Source organism: Scardinius erythrophthalmus (genome assembly GCF_964197995.2).
Source record: "Scardinius erythrophthalmus genome assembly, chromosome: 9".
Classification (NCBI taxonomy): Eukaryota; Metazoa; Chordata; class Actinopteri; order Cypriniformes; family Leuciscidae; genus Scardinius; species Scardinius erythrophthalmus.
This window is the reverse complement of record NC_138229.1, coordinates 15,238,655-15,266,565: the sequence shown is the minus strand read 5'-3', so window position 1 is coordinate 15,266,565 and position 27,911 is coordinate 15,238,655. Positions and strand designations below refer to the sequence as shown.

General features: G+C 36.4%; 2 protein-coding genes across 2 annotated transcripts; one reads left to right on the top strand and one right to left on the bottom strand.

Moving 5' to 3' along the window:
• Window positions 1-8: 8 nt before the first annotated feature.
• lamc2 (laminin, gamma 2) lies at window positions 9-13,339 on the top strand. The gene is made up of 22 exons (XM_081374084.1): window positions 9-230; window positions 3,237-3,413; window positions 4,274-4,397; window positions 4,486-4,628; window positions 4,714-4,845; window positions 4,944-5,133; window positions 6,029-6,141; window positions 6,241-6,456; window positions 6,549-6,725; window positions 6,989-7,222; window positions 7,334-7,470; window positions 8,743-8,899; window positions 8,990-9,195; window positions 9,382-9,461; window positions 9,961-10,098; window positions 10,234-10,378; window positions 10,708-10,857; window positions 11,076-11,190; window positions 11,720-11,916; window positions 12,094-12,252; window positions 12,343-12,442; window positions 12,617-13,339. The coding sequence occupies exons 1-22, from the start codon at window positions 155-157 to the stop codon at window positions 12,868-12,870; spliced, it is 3,420 nt and encodes a 1,139-aa protein (XP_081230210.1). The 5' UTR covers window positions 9-154; the 3' UTR covers window positions 12,871-13,339.
• Window positions 13,340-14,651: 1,312 nt separating this feature from the next.
• Window positions 14,652-24,708, bottom strand: nmnat2 (nicotinamide nucleotide adenylyltransferase 2). The gene is made up of 11 exons (XM_081373355.1): window positions 24,461-24,708; window positions 21,968-22,056; window positions 20,139-20,206; window positions 19,895-19,973; window positions 19,693-19,810; window positions 19,532-19,612; window positions 18,892-18,936; window positions 18,371-18,447; window positions 16,395-16,496; window positions 16,219-16,286; window positions 14,652-15,346 (listed from the first exon to the last, which is right to left on the bottom strand). Exons 1-11 carry the CDS (start codon window positions 24,543-24,545, stop codon window positions 15,244-15,246), a joined length of 915 nt encoding a protein of 304 aa, XP_081229481.1. The 5' UTR covers window positions 24,546-24,708; the 3' UTR covers window positions 14,652-15,243.
• Between the last annotated feature and the right edge of the window lie 3,203 nt (window positions 24,709-27,911).

Genomic DNA, 27,911 nt, shown 5'->3' with positions numbered 1-27,911 from the left:
CCCGCGCTTGTCAAGTTGGAAGTTGTTAAATGCCCGCGCAGGGATCAGCTGGCACAACCGTTAGGTGTCCGTCTCCGCTGAAGGACCGTCAATATCCTTAATATCGACCTGACACTATAAAAGAGACAACGTGCCGTTAAATCTCGTTCCTTGGATGTGGAAAATGAAGAGCAGTTGGATCTTTCTGTGCGTAGCTTGCATCTGGTATCCAGTTCACGGGACAGTTCAATGTAAGTGAAGTTTTGCCAGTTCAGTTCATTTTTTTTTTCTACATTAGTGTGTTGACAAGTGGTAGCTACATAAAGGCTTTAATTTGCAGCAGACCTATTTTAATTAAGTAGACCTATTGCTGAAAATCAGATTTGTGGTCATAACTTTTTTATGACAGTAATCCGTGACAGTCAATGACCCATTGACAGTCTAAGAAAGCTTTAATAAGGCGTCCAAATGGGACAACTAAAGTAAGGTTTTGTATTTAACAATTCTTTTTTCTTTTTTTTTTCTGTTCTCTCATATATTAACCATGCAAAATGATATTGTATTATTGAGGGGTAGGCATCGTGACAGTGATCAGAAAGTGTCTCACTTTATACCTGCATGTAGGCCTACTCTTGATTATAATAGGCTAATATAAGCAAACAACAAACATATAGGCTAGAGAGATATTATATACCTCATATACCTATCATATAATAACAGCCTATAACCATTACCACAATAATTTTCATAAAGGCTAGTGATGTGATTTTAAACTCGTATGAGTTTAAACTTGTATTATGAATGTAAAAATAGACAGCATGTAATGTCAAGCTGTGTTCTGGTCATAAAATATTTTAAAAACTGTTCTTTAAAAATTTAAATTATATAGGCTAATTATTATTAATGCAGTCAGTGTCTATGACTTATGACCTATGTTTTTGTTTTTTTGAAGGCTACTTAAAAAAAAAAGTTTGTTACAGCTTTATTTAGATGTAACAAATTATGTCAGTATATTCCAACAACAGGCTATAGGACTAGGCTAAAAGGCGATACAAATGGTGATTCAATTCTGGAAAAAAGTCCATTGTTTTGCGTTCCATTGCGCTGCTTTAATTGTATTTCTTTGTAAACATTCGATACATTTGCACTTGTCCAGCTGCTTAGTCAGCATCTCGTGCTTGAGCTCTGCTTTTCTGCTTTCCTGTGAGAACGACCCCATAAATATTAACAACTCGCACTGTTATGGGCCCTTTTCACATTTCCATGGCGCTCAGAAGCGAAATTCGTCATGTTTGGGTAAATTCAGGAGACTACAGCAAATATAATTTTTGCATTCCCATTTGCTCCAATAGCAAAAGGAAATCCATGATAGCGTTTCCATAACTTTCCAAAAGAGGAACAAAATATATAGAGGGTAATTATGGCAGTCAAAAGAGAGTAAAATATCAAAATTAATTGCAGTCACTCCCTCAGCCCTAATAACACCCTTGCAGCAGTGCTAACTATTTTAATTTAATGCCTAAGTTATATAACACAAAGTATAGGCTGTTATGAAAATATATCAAATTGCAGCATCAGTCTGTACAAAGGGTCCACTGTTTATTTTTAACATGTCCTAGGCTGACCCTTGTCTTACGGTTAGGTTTTGCTGTTGTTGCTGCCTACCTGTGTTGCTCACCTGTGAGGAACCCTGATGTTGCCACATTAGAAGGAATGGAATGTCTGGTCTGAGTGGATGATGTTTGGTTCATGCTGACTTACATTACCGTATTATACCGGTGTGATAAATTACCTACAAGAGCAAGCTTGCCCTACCCTCAAAGCCAGTCTATTATCTAACATCTATTACTGTGTGTTCAGCATTCTGTTGGCCTGGCTGAACATAGAGGCTGTTTTATTGCAGGTAATCCTACCTGATCTAATGTGCTTACACAGCTGAGGGCATTTCTCTTTCCCTTTTAAAAGATGTCCACCCTGGATGTCCGGTGTGTCTTTCAGATGCTTGTTGATCCTCAGACATTTGTGGTTTTGTCATTGTATGCTCTGGTAGCTTATGGTTTGTGGGTTTGAGTAATTGTCTATGTATCCTAGAGAGTGAATATACCTTAGGGCGGGGTGTTTTTTACTGCATTGGTGGCACTGTTTTATAGGTATAAGACGGTCTTTAGATGTTACTTTCCCATGCTCACAGCAATACCACTAAAAACTTGACTGGCGCCAGTTAACTAGCAATGTGATGCTTTCTTTTCAAAGACTGTAAAAAGTTATTCAGCAGATTCCTAAACCACAGAAAGTTGGGAACATCTTTATGGGGCGCAGCGCCAGCGTCAGAAGCAGAGGAATATGTGTGTGCATTTATTGATAAATTGTTATGATATTTGCATCTGTGTAGTTCTTTATCATAAATGCAGTTTACATAATATGATGCGGGAGCAATTCAAGAGCATCCACTGTAAAACCTGGGCTATTTATTTATTTGTTTGTTTATTTAAATGATGCAATTATTTAAATTCCTTTCATTTAAATGGCATGAGACTTTGTGACTTTTCCTACTTTTGCTATAATTCATACTTTGGTGAAATAAAATAGCTACAATTTGTTATGATATTTATTTTTATAATAAATCCAAAAGCAAAACACATGAAAAGAATTAGAAAAGGGAGTGGAAATGGCAAATTAGCTAATGAGTGATCCTCTGCTGCCATCTACTGGTTTTAGTGGTAATTTCATGTCATTTTCATGTTAAAAGTGTGTTTCCACCAGGTGACAGAAATCCTCCACTAAACTTAAAGCATGACACATTTTTCATGTTATCTCCCTGAATGAAAATGAGAAATGTAGATCTTCTTTAAAGTTAATTTTACTGCACAAATGTAGAGTTAATATTTAAAGAAATATTTTACCCACATATTGCCAATCTAGACAATTACAGTAATATAAAGTTTGTCTATATTCTCAATGAATATTTATGAATATTAGCTGGTTATTTAAAATGATTAGAAATTAATTCAATATTCAGGGATTGACTTGATAGGTAGCCTATATATATATATATATATATATATATATATATATATATATATATATATATATATATATATATATATATATATATATATATATATAAGATCATACCCTCATTGGGGGCTGAGCCCTCCTTATATTGAAATCCTAGAATCACCCCTGATATGAGCCCTTCTTTGAACAGGGAAAAGTTATTGACACATCGTAACTCATCTTGGCATGTTGTCTTGCAGCCTCCACTTCTTGTTCGTGTAATGGTAAAGCTCAGTACTGCAGAGCAGATCATCTAGGACTGTACTGTATAAACTGCCAGAGAAACACAGAAGGGCGGCACTGTGAAAACTGTAAGGAAGGATATCACCACCAGAGGGCAGGAGACAACTGTGTGCCTTGCAACTGCAACACTGCAGGTGAGCTGAACATTTATTTACTCTCCTGTTGTGTTCCAAGTCATACCGGAAAGAATTTTAGTTTTTGGGATGAACTATCTTTTAGAATGTTTTCAAAAGCAATTGATTGTTTTCTTCATCTTGTGAAATAATTTGATGCTGCATATAGAAAATTTATTAAAAAAGAAAAGTGTGCATGTTCAAAATTTCTTTAAAATAATTGCTAGCCTACTTGTTTTTGATATTTTGTTATATAATGCAAATATGGTTAGATATAAATTTGTAATTGTGGCTTAAGTGCTTTAAAGGTGGGATCAGTGATTTCAGGCCCAAATTTTTTTTTTATCACATTCATCGAATATTTCCTAACGATCCGCTAGCTGCCCGCCCCATAAGCATGCTGTCAAAAAAACGCGTCTCTGTAGGCAGCCTAGGCTCTGAGATCTGCACACAAAAACAAATGGTTTAGCCAAACACTCAAAACCAAAACAAATAGTGTTCCAACCAATCACCGACAGGGGGAGGGTGTTGTGAGGTTTTGTGCTCGTGCACGGCTGCACGCGAAGTCAGAGCTGAAGAAAAAGCTGGCTCAAAACCTCACAACACCCTCCCCCTGTCGGTGATTGGTTGGAACACTATTTGTTTTGGTTTTGAGTGTTTGGCTAAACCATTTGTTTTTGTGTGCAGATCTCAGAGCCTAGGCTGCCTACAGAGACGCGTTTTTTTGACAGCATGCTTATGGGGCGGGCAGCTAGCGGATCGTTAGGAAAGATTAGATGAATGTGATAAAAATATTTTTGGGCCTGAAATCACTGATACCACCTTTAAGTGTTTAAGTGTAGTAAGTTGTTCAAAATGCATGTATGCTTTGTTCTGTTCAGGTTCTCAAGGACCGTTCTGCAACAATGTGGGCCGGTGTGTGTGTAAACAGGGAATTTCTGGAGACAAGTGTGATCGCTGTGATGACGGCTCTCAAGTGACTCCCAATGGATGTAAGCCTTTGAGGTGAGAATGATGAGCCATACATCTCTGACTGCTATCTGACTATTAATATGCAGGTTTGTTTGGTTTAATTAATGATCTTCTCCTGCAGGCCAAGCTGTCGGTCACGTAACAATGGCCGTCTTACATATAATACAGAGGAGTGTCTGCCCTGCTTTTGCAATGGCCATTCAAGTGTGTGCTCTTCAGCTGAGGGATATTCCATTCACAACATCACTTCAACTTTTGAAAATGGTGAGCTTGATGTGTAAGCTCTGGTTTTAGTAAATCTCATTTGGTTTTAGTTGTCTTTGTTCATTTCATTTGTCTCGTCTCACAGGACCTGAGGGCTGGCGGGCTGCCACTGGTCAAGGTGTGAGCTCCTCACAAGTGCAATTCAGGTGGTCTCTCACTCACAAAGACCTTGAGGTTATCTCTAAAGAGATCTTTCCTGCTTATCTGTTTGCTCCCGGTATGATATTACTTTTTTTTATGAATTATTGGCAATATCATAATTATCAATGATGCATTGTAATTTCCTTGACTCTTGTGCTTCTGTGTTTAATATAGCATCTTACCTGGGGAATAAGGCATTGAGCTACGGTCAGACACTCACCTTCTCTCTGCGTCTGGACAGAGGTGTCCGTCGTCCGTCCGTCTCTGATGTCATTCTGGAAGGAGCAGGTCTTAAGGTGTCTGCTTCACTAGGAGACTTGAGAACTGTGGTGCCCTGTGGAAAGAAAATCACCTACACATTCAAGTGAGTAACATCATCAGTAATAACTTGATCTTTATGTTTCCTAAAGTAATGTGAGTGGTTTTTACCCTGCCCTGGTCCCTGCTGCTATTTAAGACTATAGATTTTGTTTAGGGATGCATGGCTACCATATCAGTTATTGGCCAATTTTATAGAGGGTTTGATTTGTTCAATATTGTAAATGCACTACCGTTCAAAAGATTGTAATCTGTAGGATTTTTTGTATATTTTTCTCTTACGCTCATCAAGGCTGTATTTATGTGATCAAAAATACAGTAAAAACAGTAATATTGTGGAAGATTATTACAATTCAAAATAACTGTTTTCTATTTTAATATATATTAAAATGTAAGCAGCCAGTCTTGTCACATGATCCTTCAGAAATCATTCTAATAATGCTAATTTGGTGCTCAAGAAACGTTTCTTATTATTATCTATTATCAAATGAAACATTTGTGCTGCTTAATGTTTGTAGAATATTAATATGTACTATGATGATTAGTAAGTTTAATCAGTTTAATTGTGCATGCTCATTTCCCTTATTTTTATATTGATTATCTTTTTCCTCATCTAACACTCATGTTAATCATTAAAAACAGCAATAAATGTAATAGCACTTAAATGTAATATTTAGCACATCTCAAAATTAATTTCCATTTTTTCATACTGTTCATTGTAATGTTGTAATACCTAAATTCATTTCACATGTAACATTTAAAAGAATATATTTTCAGTTTTTATTTGACAAAAGAGTATAGAATTGTAATATCTGCAATTTATTAGTTAGCAGCCATAACATGAAAAGTATTATATGAAATTTAATATCATTATCATCCAGAATTGGTACAAAATGATAAAAATGTTTTAGATTGATAATAATTATTACCATATTTCACAGACTGGACGAACAGCCTGGAAGCAAATGGAAACCGCAGCTCTCATCCACGGAATTTCAAACACTTCTGAGCAATCTTACAGCCATTAAAATCAGAGGAACATTTGGTGAAAATGGTGAGTGTTTAATCAATTATGTACATGCATAAACTGTTTTAAACATGCACACAGAACGTAATGCAGAATCAAATAATTATATGTCTGGTTTCACAACAGGACGTGGTTATCTGGATGATGTCTCTCTGGTGTCAGCTAAACTGGGTCCCGGCACCCCTGCAGTCTGGGTAGAAAAGTGCAGATGCCCTGCTGGTTATGATGGACTGTTTTGTGAGCGCTGTGCCACTGGATACAGGAGGCGTTTCCCTGGTCAAGGCCCCCGAAGCCCCTGTGATCCCTGCTCCTGTCAGGGTGGAACGTGTGACCCAGAAACAGGTTTGTTATTTCAATGGTTCATGCGTGTTTGTGTTTCAGTTATTAAAAAGAAGAAGCCTGTGCTGAGAAAAGTGGATTTGTTATGTTTACAGGAGGCTGTTACTCGGCTGATGAGATACCAAATCTGCAGATGTGCCCTAAAGGTTATTATGTCAACCGCCAACAGTCCAACTCCTGCCAGAAGTGTCCTTGTCCCGAGGGTGAGGCTTGTTATGTTATTCCAGGAACCCAGGATGTGATGTGTGCCCGCTGTCCCCAGGGGAGTACAGGTGAGGAACACAGGGAAACTTAAAGGTTCTTAAAGGGGATGTACACCCAAAAATCAAAACAAATTTGTCCTTCTGGCTTCTCTTTTCAATATAATGAAAGTATGTCAGAAAGCACTATAAAAGTAGCGCAAAAGTAATCCATATGAGTCATGCACTATACTGCAAGTCTACTGTAGACATGCACTAGATTTAGTGAGGAACTTTAAATTGAACTATAAAAAACAGTTTGAATCTCATTATTTCTGTTTGTCATGTTTTTAAAGGCTCTCGTTGCGAAATATGTGATGACGGTTTTTATGGAGACCCCCTGGGAGAGTACGGCCCTCCCAAACAGTGCCAGCCCTGCCAGTGTCATGGCCATGTGGACCAGAACGCCATCGGCAACTGTGACCGCCGAACGGGGGAGTGTCGGAAGTGCCTGAGCCACAGCACCGGCCCCAAGTGTGAGAACTGTGAAGATGGATACCACCACAGTTACCCCACAGACGCATGTCAGGGTACAGAAAAATACCTTGACTCTCACAAGCATAAATATAATGCTGCATACAATACCAGTAAAGTGAAATACAAAATCCATTAACTCGGTTTTCTTTCTCTTCTCACTGAAGCCTGCAACTGCAATCGTCTGGGCTCTGTGTCGAGTTCATGCAGCGATAAAGGCCAGTGCAAGTGTAAGGAAGGTTACGATGGACTCAAGTGTGAGAAATCGACATGTCCATCCTGCTTTAACCCAGTCAAGAGCAAGGTAAGACATTGCAGAACTGAAAACAAAATAAAGAAATACTAAATTTTCAATTATTTGATGAAAAATACTGTAAAAACAGGAACATTTTGAAATATTATTACGTTAAAAAAATCTATTTTAATCTATTTTAAAATGCAATTTATTCCTGTGGTGGCAAAGCTGAATTTTCAGCATCATTACTCCAGTCTTCAGTGTCACATGATTATTATTTTCATTATTATTATCAATGTTGAAAACAGTCATGCTGCTTAATATTTTTGAGGAAACCGTGGTAATTTTTTTCAGATTCTTTGATGAATAGAATATTCAAAAGAACAGCATTGTTTTGAAATAGAAACCTTTAGTGATATTATACATTTCTCTTTGCTGTCACTTTTAAACAATTTAATGCTTGCTAAATAATAATTACTTAAATTACTAATCATCCATATGTATGCATGTGTGTGTGTGTGTGTGTGTGGTCCTGGTAAGCCCTACATTATGGGGACCAAAATGTCCACACAAAGATAGTAATACCAGTAATTTCTGACCTTGTGGGGACATTTTTTTTGGTCCCCATGAGGAAAAAAGCTTATAAATTATGCTAAATGAGGTTTTTTTTTTTTTTAATGTAAAAATGTTGGCCGTTTTCTGTGATGGGCAGGGTTAGGGTTAGGGGAAAGAATACAGTTTGTACAGTATAAAAATCATAACCCTATGTCTATGGAATGTCCCCATAAAACATGAAAACCATTGTGTGTGTGTGTGTGTGTGTGTGTGTGTGTGTGTGTGTGTGTGTGTGTGTGCGTGTGCGTGTGTGTGCGTATGCGTGAGTGTGTGATTTAACCATGGGAAAAAAACAATCATTTAATTTGTGCTATCATGTCTAAATAAGCACTTTACACTCTACGCTGTGTGAAAGAAAAGATGAGAGAATCCTGCTGGGTTTGATGATTGTTTATTATCTGGAGTGATATAACGGTATGTTTCTCTGCTGCCGATCTTGAACACTGACTGTGTGGGTGGAATTAAATGTGCTGTTTGCCCAGGGACCAGCACACACAGTCAAGACTGATCTCATACACAATCTCAATGCTGTTAACTGTGGTGCATTTACCAAACCTATATAACAAGAGGAAAAAAAACCCACTCAAGGCTAAATATAATTAAAAAACATTAAATGATGACATTTAGCGTTGGATCCAGTCCCTGCGCAGCTGCTAAAGTAGAGGTATTAAGTTTAATGTTGACAAATTATGGTAGATAAATGTTGATCTTTGTGTTTTAATTCAGATAGAGGTTTATGCACGACAGCTGCAGGAAATGGAGGATTTATTTAAAGGAATTGGAGGTGATGATGCTCCAGTCAACGATGCTCAGATGGAACGGGCTATTAGGGCCGCAGAAGTCATGGTGCAAAACCTGGAAATCAGAGCAAATGAACTCACAAGTACAAAAATCCTTCATTTGTTTTGATTCATTGCTTTTTTTCTAGCTAGTTCGTTGTTTTAGTTTGACAAATTTTTTTAATACCAAATAGGTACAGAGAAACAGCTTCAGGATAAACTGGCGAGCATTAGCCGATCCCAGCTGAGAGAGGACAGAAACATGGAGGCTTTGTTGACAACAGTGGATGGGATCAGAAACAAGGATCAGCAGTACAGAACGGAAGTTTCAGAAATCCGTAACCTCATCAGTGAAATCAGGTTAAAACTGCAACAGGCCAGACGGGACATCCAGCAGGCTGTGAGTATTTAATATTATATTTTTATGGGTGGTATTATATTAATATTGGTGTTTTTTTAGCATTTGGTTTTCAGCCGGTTGTTGAAAGGTGATCTATAGCTTAACTATCGTATAGAGAGGGTTAGTAAAAGTATGACTATTGTTGTTTTGAAAATTCTCAGTATTTTTGTAATATGTCTATTTCAGGAGTTTCCCTCAGGTGATGGGGTGCCAGGTGCTGACACCTTGTCTGATTTGGTTCAGAGAGCTGCTGATCTTGCTGAGCAGTATGTCATGTGTTTTTCTCAAATGCCGCAAACAGTGAAACAGCACAGCATGTTGTGACCCATAACTACATGTGCACTAATAAGACACTTGCTTAGCCAACAAAGGCTTTAATAGTTTTTAAAGTTACACATTAAAATGTGGTTCTGAACTGTTTTAGCTCCAGGCTTTACATGGAACATCAAGTGATTATTAAGACATTATTATTGAACAAAAGTCATAAATCAAACACTGAAATGTATTAAAATTCAGAGTTTGATTGGACCTTCTGCATAAGCACACCAACAACAAAAGATTAAAAGATGATAAGCCTATTTATTTTGCTATCATAACTATGCATGATTTAGTTGCATTACTGCATTTAGCATTTTTTTTCACTTGAGAATAATTAAAAATGCTTTTTACCATTGAATAGACTTCCACTTCACTTGCAGCACTTATCTGCAGTACATATGTTGTGCATCAATTATGTGTAAAACTGACTGGTGTTTTCCTTTCCAGGCATCAAGGTGAGGCAGTGACGGTGGAGACCATTGCAGCCAATTCTCTAACCGAATCTGAGAAAGCCCTGGATCTCATCCGAGGTGTCATCAACCGAGAAAATAAGGTCAAAGACAAGGTCAAGGACCTCAAACGACAGTAAGTTGCTTATAGCTCAACTTTTGAATGAGAAACATTGTTAAACAAGATAATTTTCTCCTCAGTACAGAACGGTTCTACCTTCATTGTGCAGAGGTAAAGACTGAGCTTACTTTCTAATGATGTTGTTCTCAGGTATGAAGCAGATGTAACCAAAGTGCTTGACATGGAGAATACGGCCACTAAACTAACTGATACAGCTGGAAAGGAGAGCGGAGTAGCTCAGAACACTCTGAAACAGTTATCTGACCTGGAGAAGAAACTTCCAAAGCCTCTTACGGTAGTGAATATGGATTCAATGTTTATGTGTGTAGAAGAGAGATTTGAGTAAAAATAGGCGAATACAGGAGCCTCAAGTCTTTGTTCACAACCCGATTATTTTCCAGAAACCATTTGCTGGTGTTACTGGAGTCTAAAAAAATACACTATATAAAATTAACAATGTGTAGTACACAATTAAAAATAAAGTTACTACAATGAAAGCATCAGACATGACATTTCCTCACATTCAACATTAAAAAAATAATGTACATTTGTGTGTGAGTGTGTTCTTGTATGACTCTATTGCGTTTCTGGAAGTTGTTAATCAAAACCTTTCTGTTTCTGCAGAAGGACATTGCTGGTGTGGTTTCCATGTTTGACAATCTGAAGGGTATGGTGGAGGGGAATCTATCACAATACCAGGACTTTCAGCAGTATATGCTCAATGAACAGAAAGAGACAGGTGATCTGTTCAATAAGGCCAAGACGTTCCAACAGGTAAACAAGATCCTCTGTTAAACCTTCCCAATACTGTAGATGCTCAGAAACCACTGAAAAATATGTGAAAGATGTGTAAGAATGTGATGACTGAAAATGAGCTTGATTTTATGTTGATGATATTTAACCAAGAATTTGCAACAACTGTGGAAACATTGACCTTTAGTGCATTTCCTGGGTCAACAGGAAACTTGACTAATGTTTTTATTTGATTTAAGGTTCAAGACAAACTTCTTGCCAGGGCAAACTCAGCTGAAGCAGTCAAAAATAAATCTCTGGAAATCTTTGCCAACAACAAAGATAGTCTGGAAAAGACGCTAGAGACGCTCAAAGGTGCGGATGAACAATGGATTTTAAGCTATTAAATATCATATACACATTACCGTTCAGAAGTTTGTGGTCGGCAAAATTTTTCATGTTTTTGAAATGCTCACCAAGGTTGCATTTATTTGATTTAAAATATAGTAAAAACAAGGAATATTGTGAAATATTATTACAGTTTATTATTACAGTCTAGTCTTTGTCACATAATCCTTCTTATATGGTGCTCAAGAAACATTTCTTATCAATGTTAAAAACAGTTGTGTTGCTTAATATTTTTGTGAAACTTTTTTTAGGGTTCTTTGATGAATAGGAAGTTAAAAAGAACAGCATTTATTTGAAATAGAAATCTTTTGTAACATAATAAATGTCTACTGCCACATTTGATCAATTTAATGCATCCTTGGCTGAATAAAAGCATTAATTTCTTTTTAAAAAAAAGTCTTACCTCCCTCTACTTTTGAGCAGCAGTGTATATATCTCCAGATAATGTTCTGCCATCATTTCCAACACAATTTACCATAAATGTCTCTTTTTTTAGATTTTGATGAACAGATTGGTGATAATAAGGATCTTGCCGACGCTGCCATTGCAAAACTGCCTGCTATCAATGACACCATCCAGAAGGCCATAGCTGACAACACCAAGACTCAGGACATTTTGGATGCAATGGCTCCTCACTACAGAGATGCTCAGGATACTATTAACTCTCTTACAAGCACTGCAACCAAACTGGAGGTATGGCGACCTGTTCTCTTGAGTGTTCACCTATTTAATTTCTAAAAGCAATATTTGTGCCAATGCCATTATTATGTAAATTTCACAGAGAGACCAGTTCAGTTTCTCACAATGTCTGTCACAAGTTTATAGAAAGTTTTGAATGTGCTCACAGGGTGCTTGTATGTGTCTCCACAGGGAATGTCCGATTCTCTTCCGCCTTCTTCCGATATTTTGAAAGCTGCAACTAAACTGAAAGAGGACGTGGATGGACTGAATGTAGAAGCATCTTTAACTAGGGACAGACTGAATGAAGAGAAAAACAAGGCTAAAGCACAGATTAATCAAGCGAAGAATGTAAGAATGTCTGCTTACATAAAACTCTTTGAAATCATATTTACTTTGGAGATGCATGCTAAATTTTCTTTCATTTGTTTGTCAAATCAGGCTGTCATGGAGTCTACTGGCGCACTTGGAAATGCAAAGAATGCCAGGGATGCTGTTAGTGATACTTTAAAGACAATCACTGATATTATGAGCTCACTGGGTGAGTTATAACAGTAATTCACTACATACAAAATATACAGTCAAGTATGGGAAAAGATAATTTTCAAACTGGATAATGACATGTTGGAGGCAGAATATATTTTCATAACTTGATCTTAATTCCAAACTCCAGCGATGAGTAAGGATTCACTATAAATATAATCTTGCTTTCCAGGAACTCCTGGGACAGTCGACGACAAACGAGTGAACGACCTAGAGAGCGCCATCGCTAAAAGCCGCAGCCGCGTGGACAAAGAGCTGAGGCCCAAACTCAGGGAGCTGGAGGAGAAGGAAGCCCAGCAGAGAGCCAGCATTTTAGGCATGATCAATGACATCGAAACCATCCTGGCTGACATTGCCAACTTAGAGGAGATCCGTAAAAACATTCCAAATGGCTGTTACAACATACCACCTATTGAAAGGCCGTAAAGGCTTTGGGTTACTGCAGGGCCAAATCCCAATGTTACATAGTTTAATCTATGAACTTACTGATGCTACTTTTCAACTAAAGAGTGTTTGTTGCATATAACATGATTTTGTACTGTTTGAGAGATTTGTTTAGTATTTATTTTTTCAGTTTATTTTTTTTAAATGTTTTACTGTGAAGTTTGAAATGATGCCAAATATATTTACATTTGGGTAATTAATAGATAAATATATACCATCTCTGAAACTAATTGTTCTTGAGGAGTAACACCATAGAGCTTTCTGATGAACTTGACTCCAAACCTGAGGTATTACTGTCTAAAAAATTAGAGTAACACCCAATTGCTTCTCCATCTGTTTCTGGATATAGTGAAAAATACATTCAAATGTGAAAGAAATGTACAACATAACAAATTTCATTCTTTTAATTTCTGTTTTGTTTTATTAAATTCAGTATTCATCAAGGACACGAGTTATTGTCATGGCAGCATACTTTTTCAGTGGTTGAATGCTTATCGAATAGCCACTATAAAATAAAAATATATTCATATTCATCTATGACATTACGCTGACACACATATACATGCTTTTCACCATAGACCACTAATTTAAAAAAAAAAATTATAATATTGAAGATCTAAAATTAAGTTCTGCAGTTTTAGCATCTTAAAAACAGAACCCTATCATCTTAAATGGTGTTTAATATGTATACAAGGAGATTTTAATAGCCTGAATCTCTATAATCAATTCAAAAGCATAAGGGCAATTAAAGTACAAGAAACAAACAATATCATCAACAATATCTACTCTTGTTGATCACGAGTTTGAATGAAGGCATGACGAATGCAAGGAAGCAGTGAGGATTGTAGAGGTACAGAAGAATGCAGCATGCCAAACCGTGAAAAAATATATTATTTGTCTACATTGAGAATACGTTCTCATTAAGTCTTCTAGTGATTCCTAATACACCAGTTACTATGGTGACTGCTCAACAAAAAATGGAAATAAAATCATGAAATTATACTGATACAAACAGTGAGGTATCAATGTGTGTTTAACAATTGTTTTTGTATATTAGAGAAGTATAATCCATTCAAAAACTGAAATGGGGGGGGGGGGGGGGGTGTATTTCTCCTTCAATGTCTGTGATTAAGGAATATTTTATAATGTTACAATCTCAGTACTGTAATACGCTTATATATTTCTGAAGATTAACATTCTGGCTTCCAATTTCATTTATGATAGTCTCTGGTTAAAGTGATCAAAATTTAACATCATATTTTATCTATGTATTTGTTTGTGCTAAAATCATATATCATATAAAAAACAGTAATCACAGTAATATATTGAAGTCTTCATATCATAAAGCCAGAGCCTTGTGTAAACTTGCAAATCCTATCAAAATGAACTATGCAATATACACATAATTCGCTGAATCTGTTATTCTTCTCATCAAATACACTTTGATTCATTTATAAAGGTGTTAGATGTGCAGTTGATTGACATTTCATGTTAGCTCAAATCATTTAAAAGACGTTCCAACAATCAAATAGAGGAGTTTTTAAAAGCGTAGAATTACTTTATGCCCTTGTCTAACATGAAAAAGCTCTCAAATGGTGTCAGTGTGGTCTGTTCACAAAACAAGCAAAAAGTTAAAGGAATCTTGGCTGAAACGAATGGTTTGATGCAGAGGCAGTGACTAAAGATCACATCTGTGGCATGTCAGCATGTAAATGTCGAGCACTTGGAGCTGTGTGAGAAGTAAATGTGCACAAAAGCAAAGTAAATGAAATTGCATTCTTTAATGTGCAACCAAATACTCCACGTATACATGAATGCACATTGAAGACAAAACATTGAGGCATAATACAGTATATGAGACAGACGTTTTCTGTACATACAGTTGATTGATGAGTAGAAAATGTTTTTAGAGATGAGATGAGTCTAAGCACAGTTAACACTGTAACCACAGACTATGGTCTACGTGGTAGATTAAACACTCATGCGCTGAAAGAAAACCCTTAGGCATGCACCTACAAGAACAGAGAATATCAAATCAACAGCAAAGGCCGACATTATAGCAGGCAATGGTTTATTTCATTAAATCAAACTCTTTTTCTGTCATAGTGGCGGCGAGGCTCTCTCCTCTTCCTCCTATTGGGCACCTAAGCCCACCCAGTCCCTTAAAGCTGATTGGTGGAGCAGATCCCTCAGGCACAGTGCTGTACATCCCAATGAGACACGAGTAAGAGGGGAGGACAGATTAATGCTCCTCTACATGGAAAAGCAGTGGTAGCACAGGAGGATTATACTCTAGATTACACACAGAGAGACAGACAGGGATGACTGACGGGTTCAGAAGTGGACTTCCCCGCACTATCCAGAAGCATTGATGTAGAGCTGACTCTGCAGGATGTAGTCGATGACTGGCTGGCTCAGGTAATCCACCACGTGACCGTCACCGTGCTGAAGAGCCAGTCTGGTAAGGAGAAAGGCAGAGGGTTAAGGCCCGTTCACACTAAGGGTGCGTTTATATGACAACAATGTACTAAAATGGAAAAGTTTTTCCTTTGCATTTTTCGAGGAGCCTACGATCCCCATTAACACGGATATGCGAAACCGATTAAAAATGCAGTGTTATGCATGTCAGGCCAGTAGTTGGCGATGTCACTTTGTAAATAATAACCACGCACATATCGACTGAACACGTACTACGCCTGCGCATGATGTCACTGTTTTCACAAATTCGCATTTATGTAGTTTATACGGAGACAATAAAGGTATGGTTATCAAAAAGTTTGCGTTTCTGAAATGCCGTTGCAAACTGTGAAGTGTAAACGGCCCCTAAAAATAAACATAACAATAACTACGTCACCGTCCACACCAACGGATGATATTGTTCTGAGCGGGTATGTTGTCTGCTGCTTTACATTTATTCTTTTAAATTTAGAGCAATTTAAAACTACCAGTATATCTTTATCTTATCATCAAGGCTCATTTTCACCAAAAACGATATGTATAACGCTAAATATTTTAGCGCCCACACCTGAAGACGATATATTTCTGTTTATTAAGCATGTGCTGCAGTTTTGTCGTCTGCCGCTTTAAATGCCCGAGCTCTTTAAAGCAGGATGGAATTTGATTGGCTGTCAATGTTTTTATCATTCATTAGGTGGAAAAAAATCGTTCTGAAAGTGACTGCAACGATATATTGTTTCTCTGTGCTGTCATCGTTATAGTTGTGGTGAGGACTCTGCTGTTCTTTTATGTATCATTATCATCCTTGTGTAAACGGGCCTTGACGGAACAGAACGGACAGATGAATGACGCGGAGACAGCAAGAACACACACCTGCTCTTGGTGGAACTGACGACTGACATCGGGTGGTCGACCTCATCCTTTACCACGATTATATTGTCCTGTGAGAGGAAAACCAAAGCCGTTTAACAGTCACAAAACAAATATGCTCTAAATCCCCTGCTTTGACTGTGTAGTCAAAAGGAAATGAAATAGCTTGGTGCTAATACCTTATGCTTTCGGAGCACAGATGAATGGTTCATTATCCTTTCTGTATCGACTCCATCTCGAGGCACCACCACTATCCCAAAATCTCCCACAATCACTTCCATCTAGAAGAATATAATAATCTGATATTTAGTTCAGTTTAACAACACATCTCGATTTGTATTAACAATAGCTTGAATGTTAGTGCCTTGAGAATTCAAAACTGATACTATTTAGTTTCTTAATACATGTTCCAGGTCTTATTGTGTAAAATTCATCAATGCATGTTATTCTAAAACAAGTAATGTAAAGTTTTATGTTGACTTTAAATTTCTTAATCCATTACTTGCATCAACATTTAATGTTTATCACGTTATACTTATTGTTATTATTATTATTATTATTATTATACAAACATTCATATAATTTATTGTGGGGAATTTTTAAGAGATTCTTTTTGTAAATTATATACGAGGTGTCCCAATTTTATATATATATATACAGTATATATATACAGTATATATACTGTGCTATGCATAAGTTTAGACACCCATGCTAAAGTTGACTAAAAAGAGGAATAAAAAATCATCTTTTGGAATTGAACTTAATGCCTTAATTAAAAAAATTTGGAAAAATCCAACCTTTAAGGACACCAATTTTCTTTGTGAATGAATAATGTATCGTAAATAAATAAATGTTCTTCCTTAAAATACAGGGTGCATAAGTTTGGACACCCCTATGTTAAATTCCCATAGAGGCAGGCAGATTTTTATTTTTAAGTATTTTTTTTTATTTTTATTTTAGGATACTATGCATCCTGATAAAGTTCCCTTGGCCTTTGGAATTAAAATAGCCGCACATCATCACATAGCCTTCACCATACCTAGAGATTGGCATGGAGTACTTTCCATAAGATCATCTCTCAATGCAAATCAAACTAGCTATTAGGCTAACTGAAATAAAACCATGCCAATCACTAGGTATGGTGAAGGCTATGTGATGATGTGGGGCTATTTTAATTCCAAAGGCCAAGAGAACTTTATCAGGATGCATAGTATCCTAAAAAAAAAAAAAAAAAAAATACTTAAACTAAAAATCTGCCTGCCTCTATGGGAATTTAACATAGGGGTGTCCAAACTTATGCACCCTGTATTTTAAGGAAGAACATTTATTTATGATACATTATTCATTCACAAAGAAAATTGGTGTCCTTAAAGGTTGGATTTTTCCAAATTTTTTAAATTAAGGCATTAAGTTCAGTTTCCAAAAGATGATTTTTTATTCCTCTTTTTAGTCAACTTTAGTATGGGTGTCTAAACTTATGCATAGCACTGTATATGTTACCGGCAAAGTGTGAAATCCCGGTATTGTATAGAATGCCTAGGCAATTTATAGAATGCCTGATGGTTTTTGGCAAAAATACATTACCTAATTCTATACATTACCTAGGCATTCTATAGAATACCGGATTACACACTTTGCCGGTAACATATATATATATAAAATTGCAGAGAACATCCAAAAACAACGCCAGTGGTTGAAGTTACAAACTGAGAAGTTACAAAATCAGGAAAATATCATAAAAATGACACAGTGAGACATTTTTTGTTGTTGTTGAGGGCTTTAGAGTTGTTGGATATAAGGTGAGTGTTCAGGTAGGAATTAAGTTCCTTACCAAAAATGAAAAATTAGGGCTTAGATTACGCTTTTTTTAGATGTGGAGCAAAATAAATAACCGGCAATATTGTGTCTACAATGTAAGTACTCCATATTATCTCCTTGCTCATTAAACTATTAAATAATAGCTATATCACAATCGCAACTGCGCTATTGGTCTGAATATAAACAAAGCTGTGACTATACCTGAGACGGCGCTTACGCTCGTGAGTGTGATATTGCTTAATTTTAGGAGAACATACAAAATATGAGCAAGAGTAATATATTTTATATATTGTTAAACATGTTTGTGTAAAGAAAGAAAGAAAGAATCATATCTTACATCACTTTCATTCCACAAGCCAGGGATAGAGAAAGACTCCAGAAGATCACTGCCACAGAGGAGCAGGATACGCAACTCTGAACAAGCCACAATCACAGTTACACATCACACCATAAAAAACACAAGACACAGTAATGAGATGTTTTTCATTCGCTGTAGGGGTAAACACAACAACTTTGATAAGATAAAAAAAAGAAACAAGTCGCATTTTTCCCATGAGGAGGAAGAATGAGGCACTACACAGCACACAGATGCCTTCTTCTCCACAGTATAGACAAACACCATCACTTTTAATGACTTGTATTATAGAAAGATGTCTACTGTTTTGTCTATATCTCTGACAAATGTTTTTCTGTGTTTGTCTTATTTGATGTTATTTATATTTTCTTAAGGAGAAATACACAGTGATTTTTCCCCCCTCTCCCTGGGCAAACTCTGTATTTTCTGACGATGACTCAAAGTGACAAGCAAGGACTGATTTCAAAACCAAAACCATGGCAAGGGAAATCACATTGTCTCACCAATTTCCTCGTAGCGCATTGCTGTACCAAGGTTGGCATTTTCGTCTGTTCAGAAAAACAGAAAGGTCTGAGAGGTCACAGGATGATTGATTCATTGAAAGTCACCATAGTCATGTAAAATTGTTACATATCCTGTGTGCATGAATAATTCACAATAATTATACGGAATTATATGATTTCTGCATGAACTTAACAACAAGACATTTTATATTTTACATTTACACAAATTGGAAGAGGTTGAAATGGTGACATTATACTGAAATAAGTGAGGCAGATCATTTCATGCATTAAAAAATAATGCAATAAAAAAATTTAAAAAACAAAAATGAAATGATCTCTAGTCTTTTTGTAATGTCTATTCAGTGAGTTTATACTATGTCATACTAAAGTAATGTCTTAAATCATCTTCATATTTTAGCATATGTTTAAATTCAAATATTAAAATATTAATCTGCATGTCATGTAATAAATTCAGTTAAAAAAAAAAATCAGCCAGAGTAGAAATTAAACTGTTCAGTGACAGTTACAGGTACATTTAATATATTTAATATTTTCATATTTATATTTGTATTATATTGCATTTATATTATGTATATTTGTTATGTATTAAATTCTGTACATGAATATACCAACAACTTACCAACAAAGGTAAAACGATCCATGTGTGGGCGAACACAACATATTTTGCTCAGGTTTTCGCTCATCTTTCCCCAAAGCTTAACTGGAGAAAAAGAGGCATCAGTCAATCATGAAATCATGGACCTGTTCTCCAGAACACCAAACAGAGGTCACCTCACTTACTAGCCACAGACTTGTTTGCTGTGTTTTGGTAAATAGGAGATGTCCCATTTTGGGGCTGGCCAATCACTGGGGTTGTGGATGGTGTGTTCACGTTGGACAGAATGCATCCTGTGACTCTCTGCAGAGGAACAGCTCAGTTTGTTACTTTTAGATCGAGTACAAGTAAAAATCGTACAGCATTCAAGACAAAATTGAGACTAACCTTCATTAGGTCACGGTGATGCTCCAAAACACTGCAGGTGGTCTGCCAAGTGTCCTGGTAGCTCTCCCAAGGATCCACTCTGCAAAAGACCATTAATCCATCAAACATTTTATGTCCAATCCATTTTGAAATATATAAGCTATCCATCATCAATATAGCTCAAGGATGCTGAAGTACATGTAAGTGCTGCACAGCATTCTTATGAGGGTGTTGCCGGGCTCCATTTTGACTGATTGACAGTTACCTGATCCAATCAGACGACTGAACTGCCAGCTGACACATGGTGAGACGATGTCTGCTTGAGACAAGGCCCTAGAAAAGCAGAAAAGAAACCAAAACAAGGAAGTGAGTGCTTTAGCATCCACCTATAAAGAACATTTTTGAACTTGTGAAAAACAAAGAAGGGAAACCTATTTGATCAACACAAAAGCCATTGTGCCTTTTTTTTAGATCAGGGTTCAAAACACAATGATTCCTAAAATTGTTTCTTTCACACATTATGCCTCTCCCAACACAACGGATTTAAGCTGGAATGACTGAATCCTGCTTTCTAAAGCATTTATTATTCATATTTTGATGCTAAGAGAGAAGAAAACTAGGCCAAAGTTATTTTCAATTCCAGTTGAGTTCTGCTGATTCATATGATTCAGATAAAGACCTTGTATGCACAAAAATGAAATGGTGACAGGAATCTACTTAACAAGAGACATGTGGTTTTGTTCACATTCATGGACATAAAATTTGATGTAGACAGTTAGGGTTTTACAATTGGTTCAAATTTGTCATGCAAATGCGTCCATTTTTGCCAAAAGACACCTGCTTGATTTGAAAGTGACTTATATGTAAGCAGTGCTAGACAACGGACCTTTCTTCCCTGTGAAATTTCCAGAAATTTCTTTGATGTGACCTCACTTTAATGGAATATAGATATAACAGTGCAAAAACAGTGGGAGTTTCACTGTTTATGTGGGATTTTAAGTGAGTTAGATTTTCAGGTAACATATGGCATCAAAAGACTTTGTGAGTCGTGAACTCGAGTACTGAACTGATTCGTTCAAAAATGCTGATTCATTCAGAAACAAAACAAGTGGCTATCTCTATGAGTGAGTCACTGAATCATTCCCTCAAACGATTTTTTTTAAAAACACTGATTCATTCAGGAACACCATTACATGTTTTGCTCAGAAACACACAGGGGCCCTATTTTAACGATCTAAGCTCATGGTCTAAAGCGCACGGCGCAAGTGCACTTAGGGCGTGTCTGAAATCGAATCCACTTTTGCTAGTTTAACCATGGGAAAAATGGTCGGTGCCCCCATTTCTCATTCCCTTTAAAAGCCAGTTGCGCTCGCGCCATGGCAGATTCTCTATTTACATGGCAGAATTTGCAAGCGGAACGATTGAAGTTTTTTCTAAAGAGCAAACGGATCTGCTCGTGTGCGAGGTTAAAGGGCGCAAGCAGACCATCTACGAGACAAGCCGGATTCCACCATATCTTTATCTACACAATAATAATGAGAGTGAACCGGCGTTGTGGACCCGCCTATAGGCACACATTACTAACGCGCTCATTAAATAACAAAAAAATATTGCGCCATTGACTTTAGACCAGATTTCTGTTGCCTCAAAATAGCAATGCACCAAACAATGCGCCTGAACACACCTCGTTTTCAGACCAGCACGCCCATGGGCGCACAAATGGACGCAAATGCATTTACTATTTAAACAACGTGGCGCAAGACGTGAAAATGATAACTGCGTCGGGCTGAAACTAGCAAAAAACACATGAGTCTTATCTGGCGCTGCATTGCACCAAGAGTATGATAGGGCCCAAGGTTTGTTTGGAGCAGCAAAAATAGACCAAGGAACGGGGAATGTGTATCTAAAAATGCAAGTTACTCAATATCTACAATAACTTTTTATTCACTGAACTGCAATTTCAAACACAATGATGGTCTGAATATCAACATCGGATGTGATATCTGAAATAAAAGAAGTAATAGCACTCTGCTCCTGTGATATTGCATAAATATGCAATACTAAACTGACTTTAAATTGAAAATATTCTCTTACCGGTTTGCCATAGGAATCGTGTACAGGTGAGATGATACCCCCGATCACAATGAATCGTCCAGTCTTGTGTAGGTACTCTCTGGCTTTTTCTGCAAACCAAAAAAGGTTACCTTATTTTCTCATGGCCATCATTTGACTTCTGTAACACATGCCGTGCTATAAAGGTATACTCTTAGAAAAAAAGGTTCTTTATGGCATCGATAGTTGCAAAAAAAAATACAAATGAAAAAAACCCTTTTGGAACTTCTATTTTTAAAGGTCCCGTTGCATGCGATTCCATGTTTCAAACTTTAGTTAGTGTGTAATGTTGCTGTTAGAGCATAAATAATATATGTAAAATTATAAAGCTCAAAGTTCAATGCCAAGCGAGATATTTTATTTAACAGAAGTTGACTACATAAAACGGCTCGATTGGACTACACCCCTATACATCCTGCATTAGTGACATCACCAGAACCGTTTCTTGACTAACCTCCACCCACAGGAATGCTCCCTCAACTCTACTGGCTGCTTGCGCACTTCTTATAACTTAGGCTACTGTGTTTACTCAGCTCTTACGGTGATTTTCTGAAGTAAAACTGACGCTTCATCTTTTGTGTGATGTACAATAAACTTTATTAAACTCATCAGTACATGTTTGATCATCATTCAGACAGCAGACTTGTAGGCTGTTAATAAATAATGGATACATAGCCTACAAGCAGATGACAAATACGTTATAATAACCGTAATTAAACTACTAAACCATACCTGTTTCATCTCTATACAGCACTCTGACTCTGTAGGCATTATTGTCCGACTCGAACTGAACACCGTTACTGAGAGTTTCTGATATTATCATCATTCCGTGAGATGAATTTTTCCTGACAGACTGAGCGCGAGCTCATGAAGCTCCGCCCCCTGTGTCGTCCAGCAGCACCTCATTTGCATTTAAAGGGGACACACTGAAACGGCTCGTTTTTCTTAGCCCCAAAAAATGTCAATTTAAACATGCTGTAAAAAATGATCTGTTGGGTATTTTGAGCTCAAACTTCACATACACACTCTGGGGACATCAGAGACTTATTTTACATCTTGTGAAAAGGGGCATAGAACGGGACCTTTAAGAGTGTAGCTTGGATGAAAATGAAAGGAACTCTTTTCAAAACATAAGAAAGTGAAACAAGGTATTTTATTCAGGAATTCAGAAGCAATTCTCAGCATGAGCCATAAACCCATTCTTATTTTTGTTCCTCAATATATGCAAAAGCATGCAGTAGGGGAAGAAGGCTTCAAAATTAGGTCACGGACACAGAAGCTTTTTGCTTCCAAGGAAAAGAGCAGAACTGTATTGATCAAACTGTGGTGGTGGTGGAACCCCTCATGTTGCTTATGCACTGAGAAACTCAGCTGCAGTAAATGAATTAAGGAAAGTACAAAGCTCCTAAGGTTGTTTCCCTGCCTAGTATGTTTATTGGCACACTAAAATGTGCAGACGGACAAGCCAATGGTAGAAATCTCTCTCTCGCTCTCTGAGTGTCTCTTCTTTTCCCGATTGCACTCTTAGTCAAGTTCCTGTCACATACAGTATGATGGTATTGTAACAAAGCTAATCTTTAACCATCATGCTCTTTTGAGATTGACGAAACTTAGATGTTGAGATGTTCCTCTGACCTAATCAAACCTGTAGGCAAATATTATTGACATTTTATAATGGAATTGTAAAGTGTGAAACAATCATCCCAATATTTATTTGAAAACTTATGTCAATACTGTCTTCTTTTAACGTAAAATGTAATGACAATAGTGATAAGTTCTCTACAATTTCAACCAATTTGGACTTTGAACTAGAAAGTCAGTTTGAAACTTAAAACAAAAATCAAAACAAAAAACTAAACAAAAATCAAGTAGACTTAAAATTACTGTGAAAGTTAAATGGATGCTAACATAAAAAAAAAAACATTTAAATACATAAATCCAAATCCAAATTGTCTTAAATCAACTCTATAATTTATTTCCATTTATATCAAAATCTAATTCCTTACTAATTTCCTTGAATGTATGTCTATAAAGTCTCTTTACAGGACAACATGCGAGTTTTAATGTATCCTACATATTCATTTCATTTGATGTTAAATTTACAGTAGACTGTTATTTATCTAGGCGTTCTAGCATGTCAAGAATAAATGATTAATTCCACTTGTTGAAATATCATAAATCATAGATTTGTTTGCTAAACCTGCGGCTGCGCAGCCCCATCATCTGCTCTGCCTCTGAGAGATGATCATTCTGGGTTCTGAGGCCATCGCCCATTTCAGCACCTTCGCTTTGGACAGCGATCGACAATAAGAATTCATTACAGAAACATCTAATGACTATCGATCATCAAGCGTGACATCACAATGTATGAAATCATCACGGTCACCATAAACCCCTTTACATACTCAAACAACATACGCTGAATTAAAAATCAGCTCGCGCATCCACTCCCTCTAGAATAGGCGAAATACTTACCGAACATATGAATGTGTCCCTTCGTGATGGGGTTGAAACTTCCACATGACAGCAAAATGACATGCGTTTTAGTGTTCTCCGTCATTGTGTTTGTGGTAATCTATCGCTTTTAAACATATGTCGCGGAATTCTAGGCCTTTTGTTTTGTTGTAATTCCGCAGCAAGAGGCGAGGTTCATTAGGCTGCGGCAGGCGCGAGAGGCAGAGCGTCACTGATCTGTTCCTGCGCACTTAAAGGAACATGCGCGTAGTGATGCGATTCAAGGACTCTTGGTTCCGAGTCATCTGTAAAACGCTTAGCCTATGTTACCTTAACGGTTCCGATTCTTTTAGTGCGCGGTGGAATAATTATTTCGTAAAAAAAAAAAAAAACCCTAGTAATAACATTAAAGAGAGAAAGAAAGAAAGAAAGAAAGAAAGAAAGAAAGAAAGAAAGAAAGAAAGAAAGAAAGAAAGAAAGAAAGAAAGAAAGAAATGTATTTCTTATTGAATGTGGCCTTCTTCGTATTGCTTTCATAAAAAATAAATAAAATAAATTAATACAATTTCTTGAAAAAATTGTTTACACAGTGTTATTTTTTCAAAGACGATTAGAGCCGTTTGGACTTGCAACCCTGTTACACATATAATTTCTAGAATTGTTTATTTCTTGAAAATGACACGATCACATAATAAAATAATAATAATAATAATACCAGATGATGAAAATACACTGAAAATCAAAGTAGTTACTCTGAGTTAATGAAAATTTCTTGAAAATGACAAAATCACAAAAATCATGGTTTTGATTTATCACAGTAAAAAGTAGATTATATATATATATATATATATTATAGGTGTATATATATATATATATATATATATATATATATATATATCTATATTATATATAGTACCTTTTTATACAATACCTTTTCCATAATACCCTTAATTACCTTGATGAAATTTTAAGTATAGTTACTCTGAGAGTGCAACTGTAGGCCCATAAAATAAAGCTTTATTTGCAGAGGCACATAACTTGGTCAGACTCGGGCCTATATTCCAGAAATGGACATAAATGGGTGTTTCTGAACAGCCGCACTTTCCTTTTATGATATTAAAATCAATGATCCTTCCTAAATAATAATAGCAATAATGATCATTTATCAATGTCAGTGGAGTAGATTGGTATCCCCTGTGGGTAAATTGCATTTGCACCCCATGTTTATCAACACTAAAAATACATTCGAAACACATGTGCAGACAAGCAGTCAAGAGAGGCAAGGCGGTGTCCCTCATTAACACTGCTTGCCTCTGTCTCAGTCAAAAGCTTTGACCAGTTTGAAGTGATCAGAGCTCCACTGACTGGATGTATCTCTCTCAGGCTTTTCGAACTAATCATAACTGGTCATCAGCAAATATTGTCCAAGATATTTGAAACTCCAGAATTATTACAGTTACTGAACCAAGCTGCTTGGATTAATCGCTTCTGCTCTCAGACCATTAGTTTCTGCTTGTATTATTCTCATCTGTAAATCACTTTGTATAATAGTGTCTGCTTCATTCAATGAATTGTAATGAACCCTATGACTGCAAAATATAAACTGACTGACCTGTGTGCAGCACTGAATCAAAGCCTTTGCTCTTAGTTCAACTTTAGATGTATTATGTCTTATGTAGGAATAGATTCAACATTTTTCTCACATATTTAGCATTGCATGAGTGATGTGTTTATCAGCACAGCGAACACGTCCTTGATGACAGGCGTTTGAATTCGAAGCACTACAGTCACAGTGTGACTCATCAAGAGCACAACAAGCTCTCTAATGCTCTCAAACATGTTTCAAATGGGGAAAACAGCTCAGTTTAACAAATCATTATATCTGAGAAGTTATGCAGGAATTTTGTTTGTTTCACACCATAACGAAAATATAACCAAAGGGGAGTCCTCCTCAACACAAAACTCTCAGAATTATTAAAGTCACTATAAAATAAAAACTGATCAACACTTTTTTGTGGAATATTGCAGTGTTTATCATAAATTATTTATCTGTGCACATCATTATATTTAAAAAAAACAATGATTTTCTTTCTTTCTTTCTTTCTTTCTTTCTTTCTTTCTTTCTTTCTTTCTTTCTTTCTTTCTTTCTTTCTTTCTTTCTTTCTTTCTTTCTTTCTTTCTTTCTTTCTTTCTTTCTCTCTCTCTTTCATGTTATTACTAGGCTTTTTTTTTTTTTACGAAATAATTATTCCACCCTGCCCTCATAAACTTCAACAATCAAAATAACTTCCCCTCCCTCTTACAGCGACACCTCTTCTCTGCAGACAATTTTTGGACAACCTGTTACTCACATGAGATTGCAGCAATAGCAAACCACAATGATCCAATGATCCAATCAATTCTCAATTGGACAAAATCATGCTCAACATTTTGTCTTGTTCGAGAAGCTGTTTCACTCTCATGTATCCATCACAAAAGGGAAGAAAAGACTATTGCAACTTCTGTTTCATTTTGAAAAAAATTGTTTTTCAACCCACTTTTCAACTTTTTATCTACGTATTCAACACACTAAGAGGCTGATGAGTTGAATCAAGTGTGTGAGTAAATGAGACATCTAAAACATTTTGGTCCCCATGCAGGCAATTGAGAAACACTGCTTTAAAACATTACACATGTTTATTTTTTATAGTGATTAGCCTACTCAAAAGTCAAAACATATTTGGATGTTTTCTTTTTATTAAAGAACAAGTTACAGTCGTCTTAAGAGGAACCGTAGCCACTGTTACAGTGGAGAGCAAAACAATTACCTGGAAAAGACAATAATGAAAATACTAGTAAATAAAGTAAATAAAACTAATTAACTAAAAATAATTAATATAGCCTATAGGTAAATAAAAAAAGTAGCCTACAAAGCACCTAATTATTGAATGTTTGTTTAAACTCAGCATGAATGTGTAGTTATATGTATTGCTTTCAGTGTAGCACAGAACTGGCCATGTCTGAAAAATGTGTAAAGTCAAACTGTAGGCCACGTAAACCCTCAGCTCAGTCTTGAGAAGTATTTGGCCTTGCCATGCTCCAGTCTGTATAAAGACAAACTATAGCTTGCTTTTTTTTTTTTTTTGTTCTATTCTATTAGCTAATATTTTCATGGTTATCTAAGTATTTGATTTGCTATGATTGATGGTTTCATGGTTTCCTTTGATATGTTCATTGTTCAAAATTTTGCAATAAAAAATCTGGACAAACTATAGGGCTATAACGAGTAGAAAATGAACCAATTTTATTAAGTGCTGAAAGAAAAGTCCAGTGCATCTAGACCAAGAGATCTACCATTTGTTATGAATGCGACCACTGAGGTCGACAGTCAAGTTGTGGTAGTGTGCTAGCTAGAGAATTTCAAGTAATTACTGTAAGTGAGCAAGGGGGCGGGGCCTGTGACGTAGTTCAGCGCGCTCTTCTGTGTACGTCT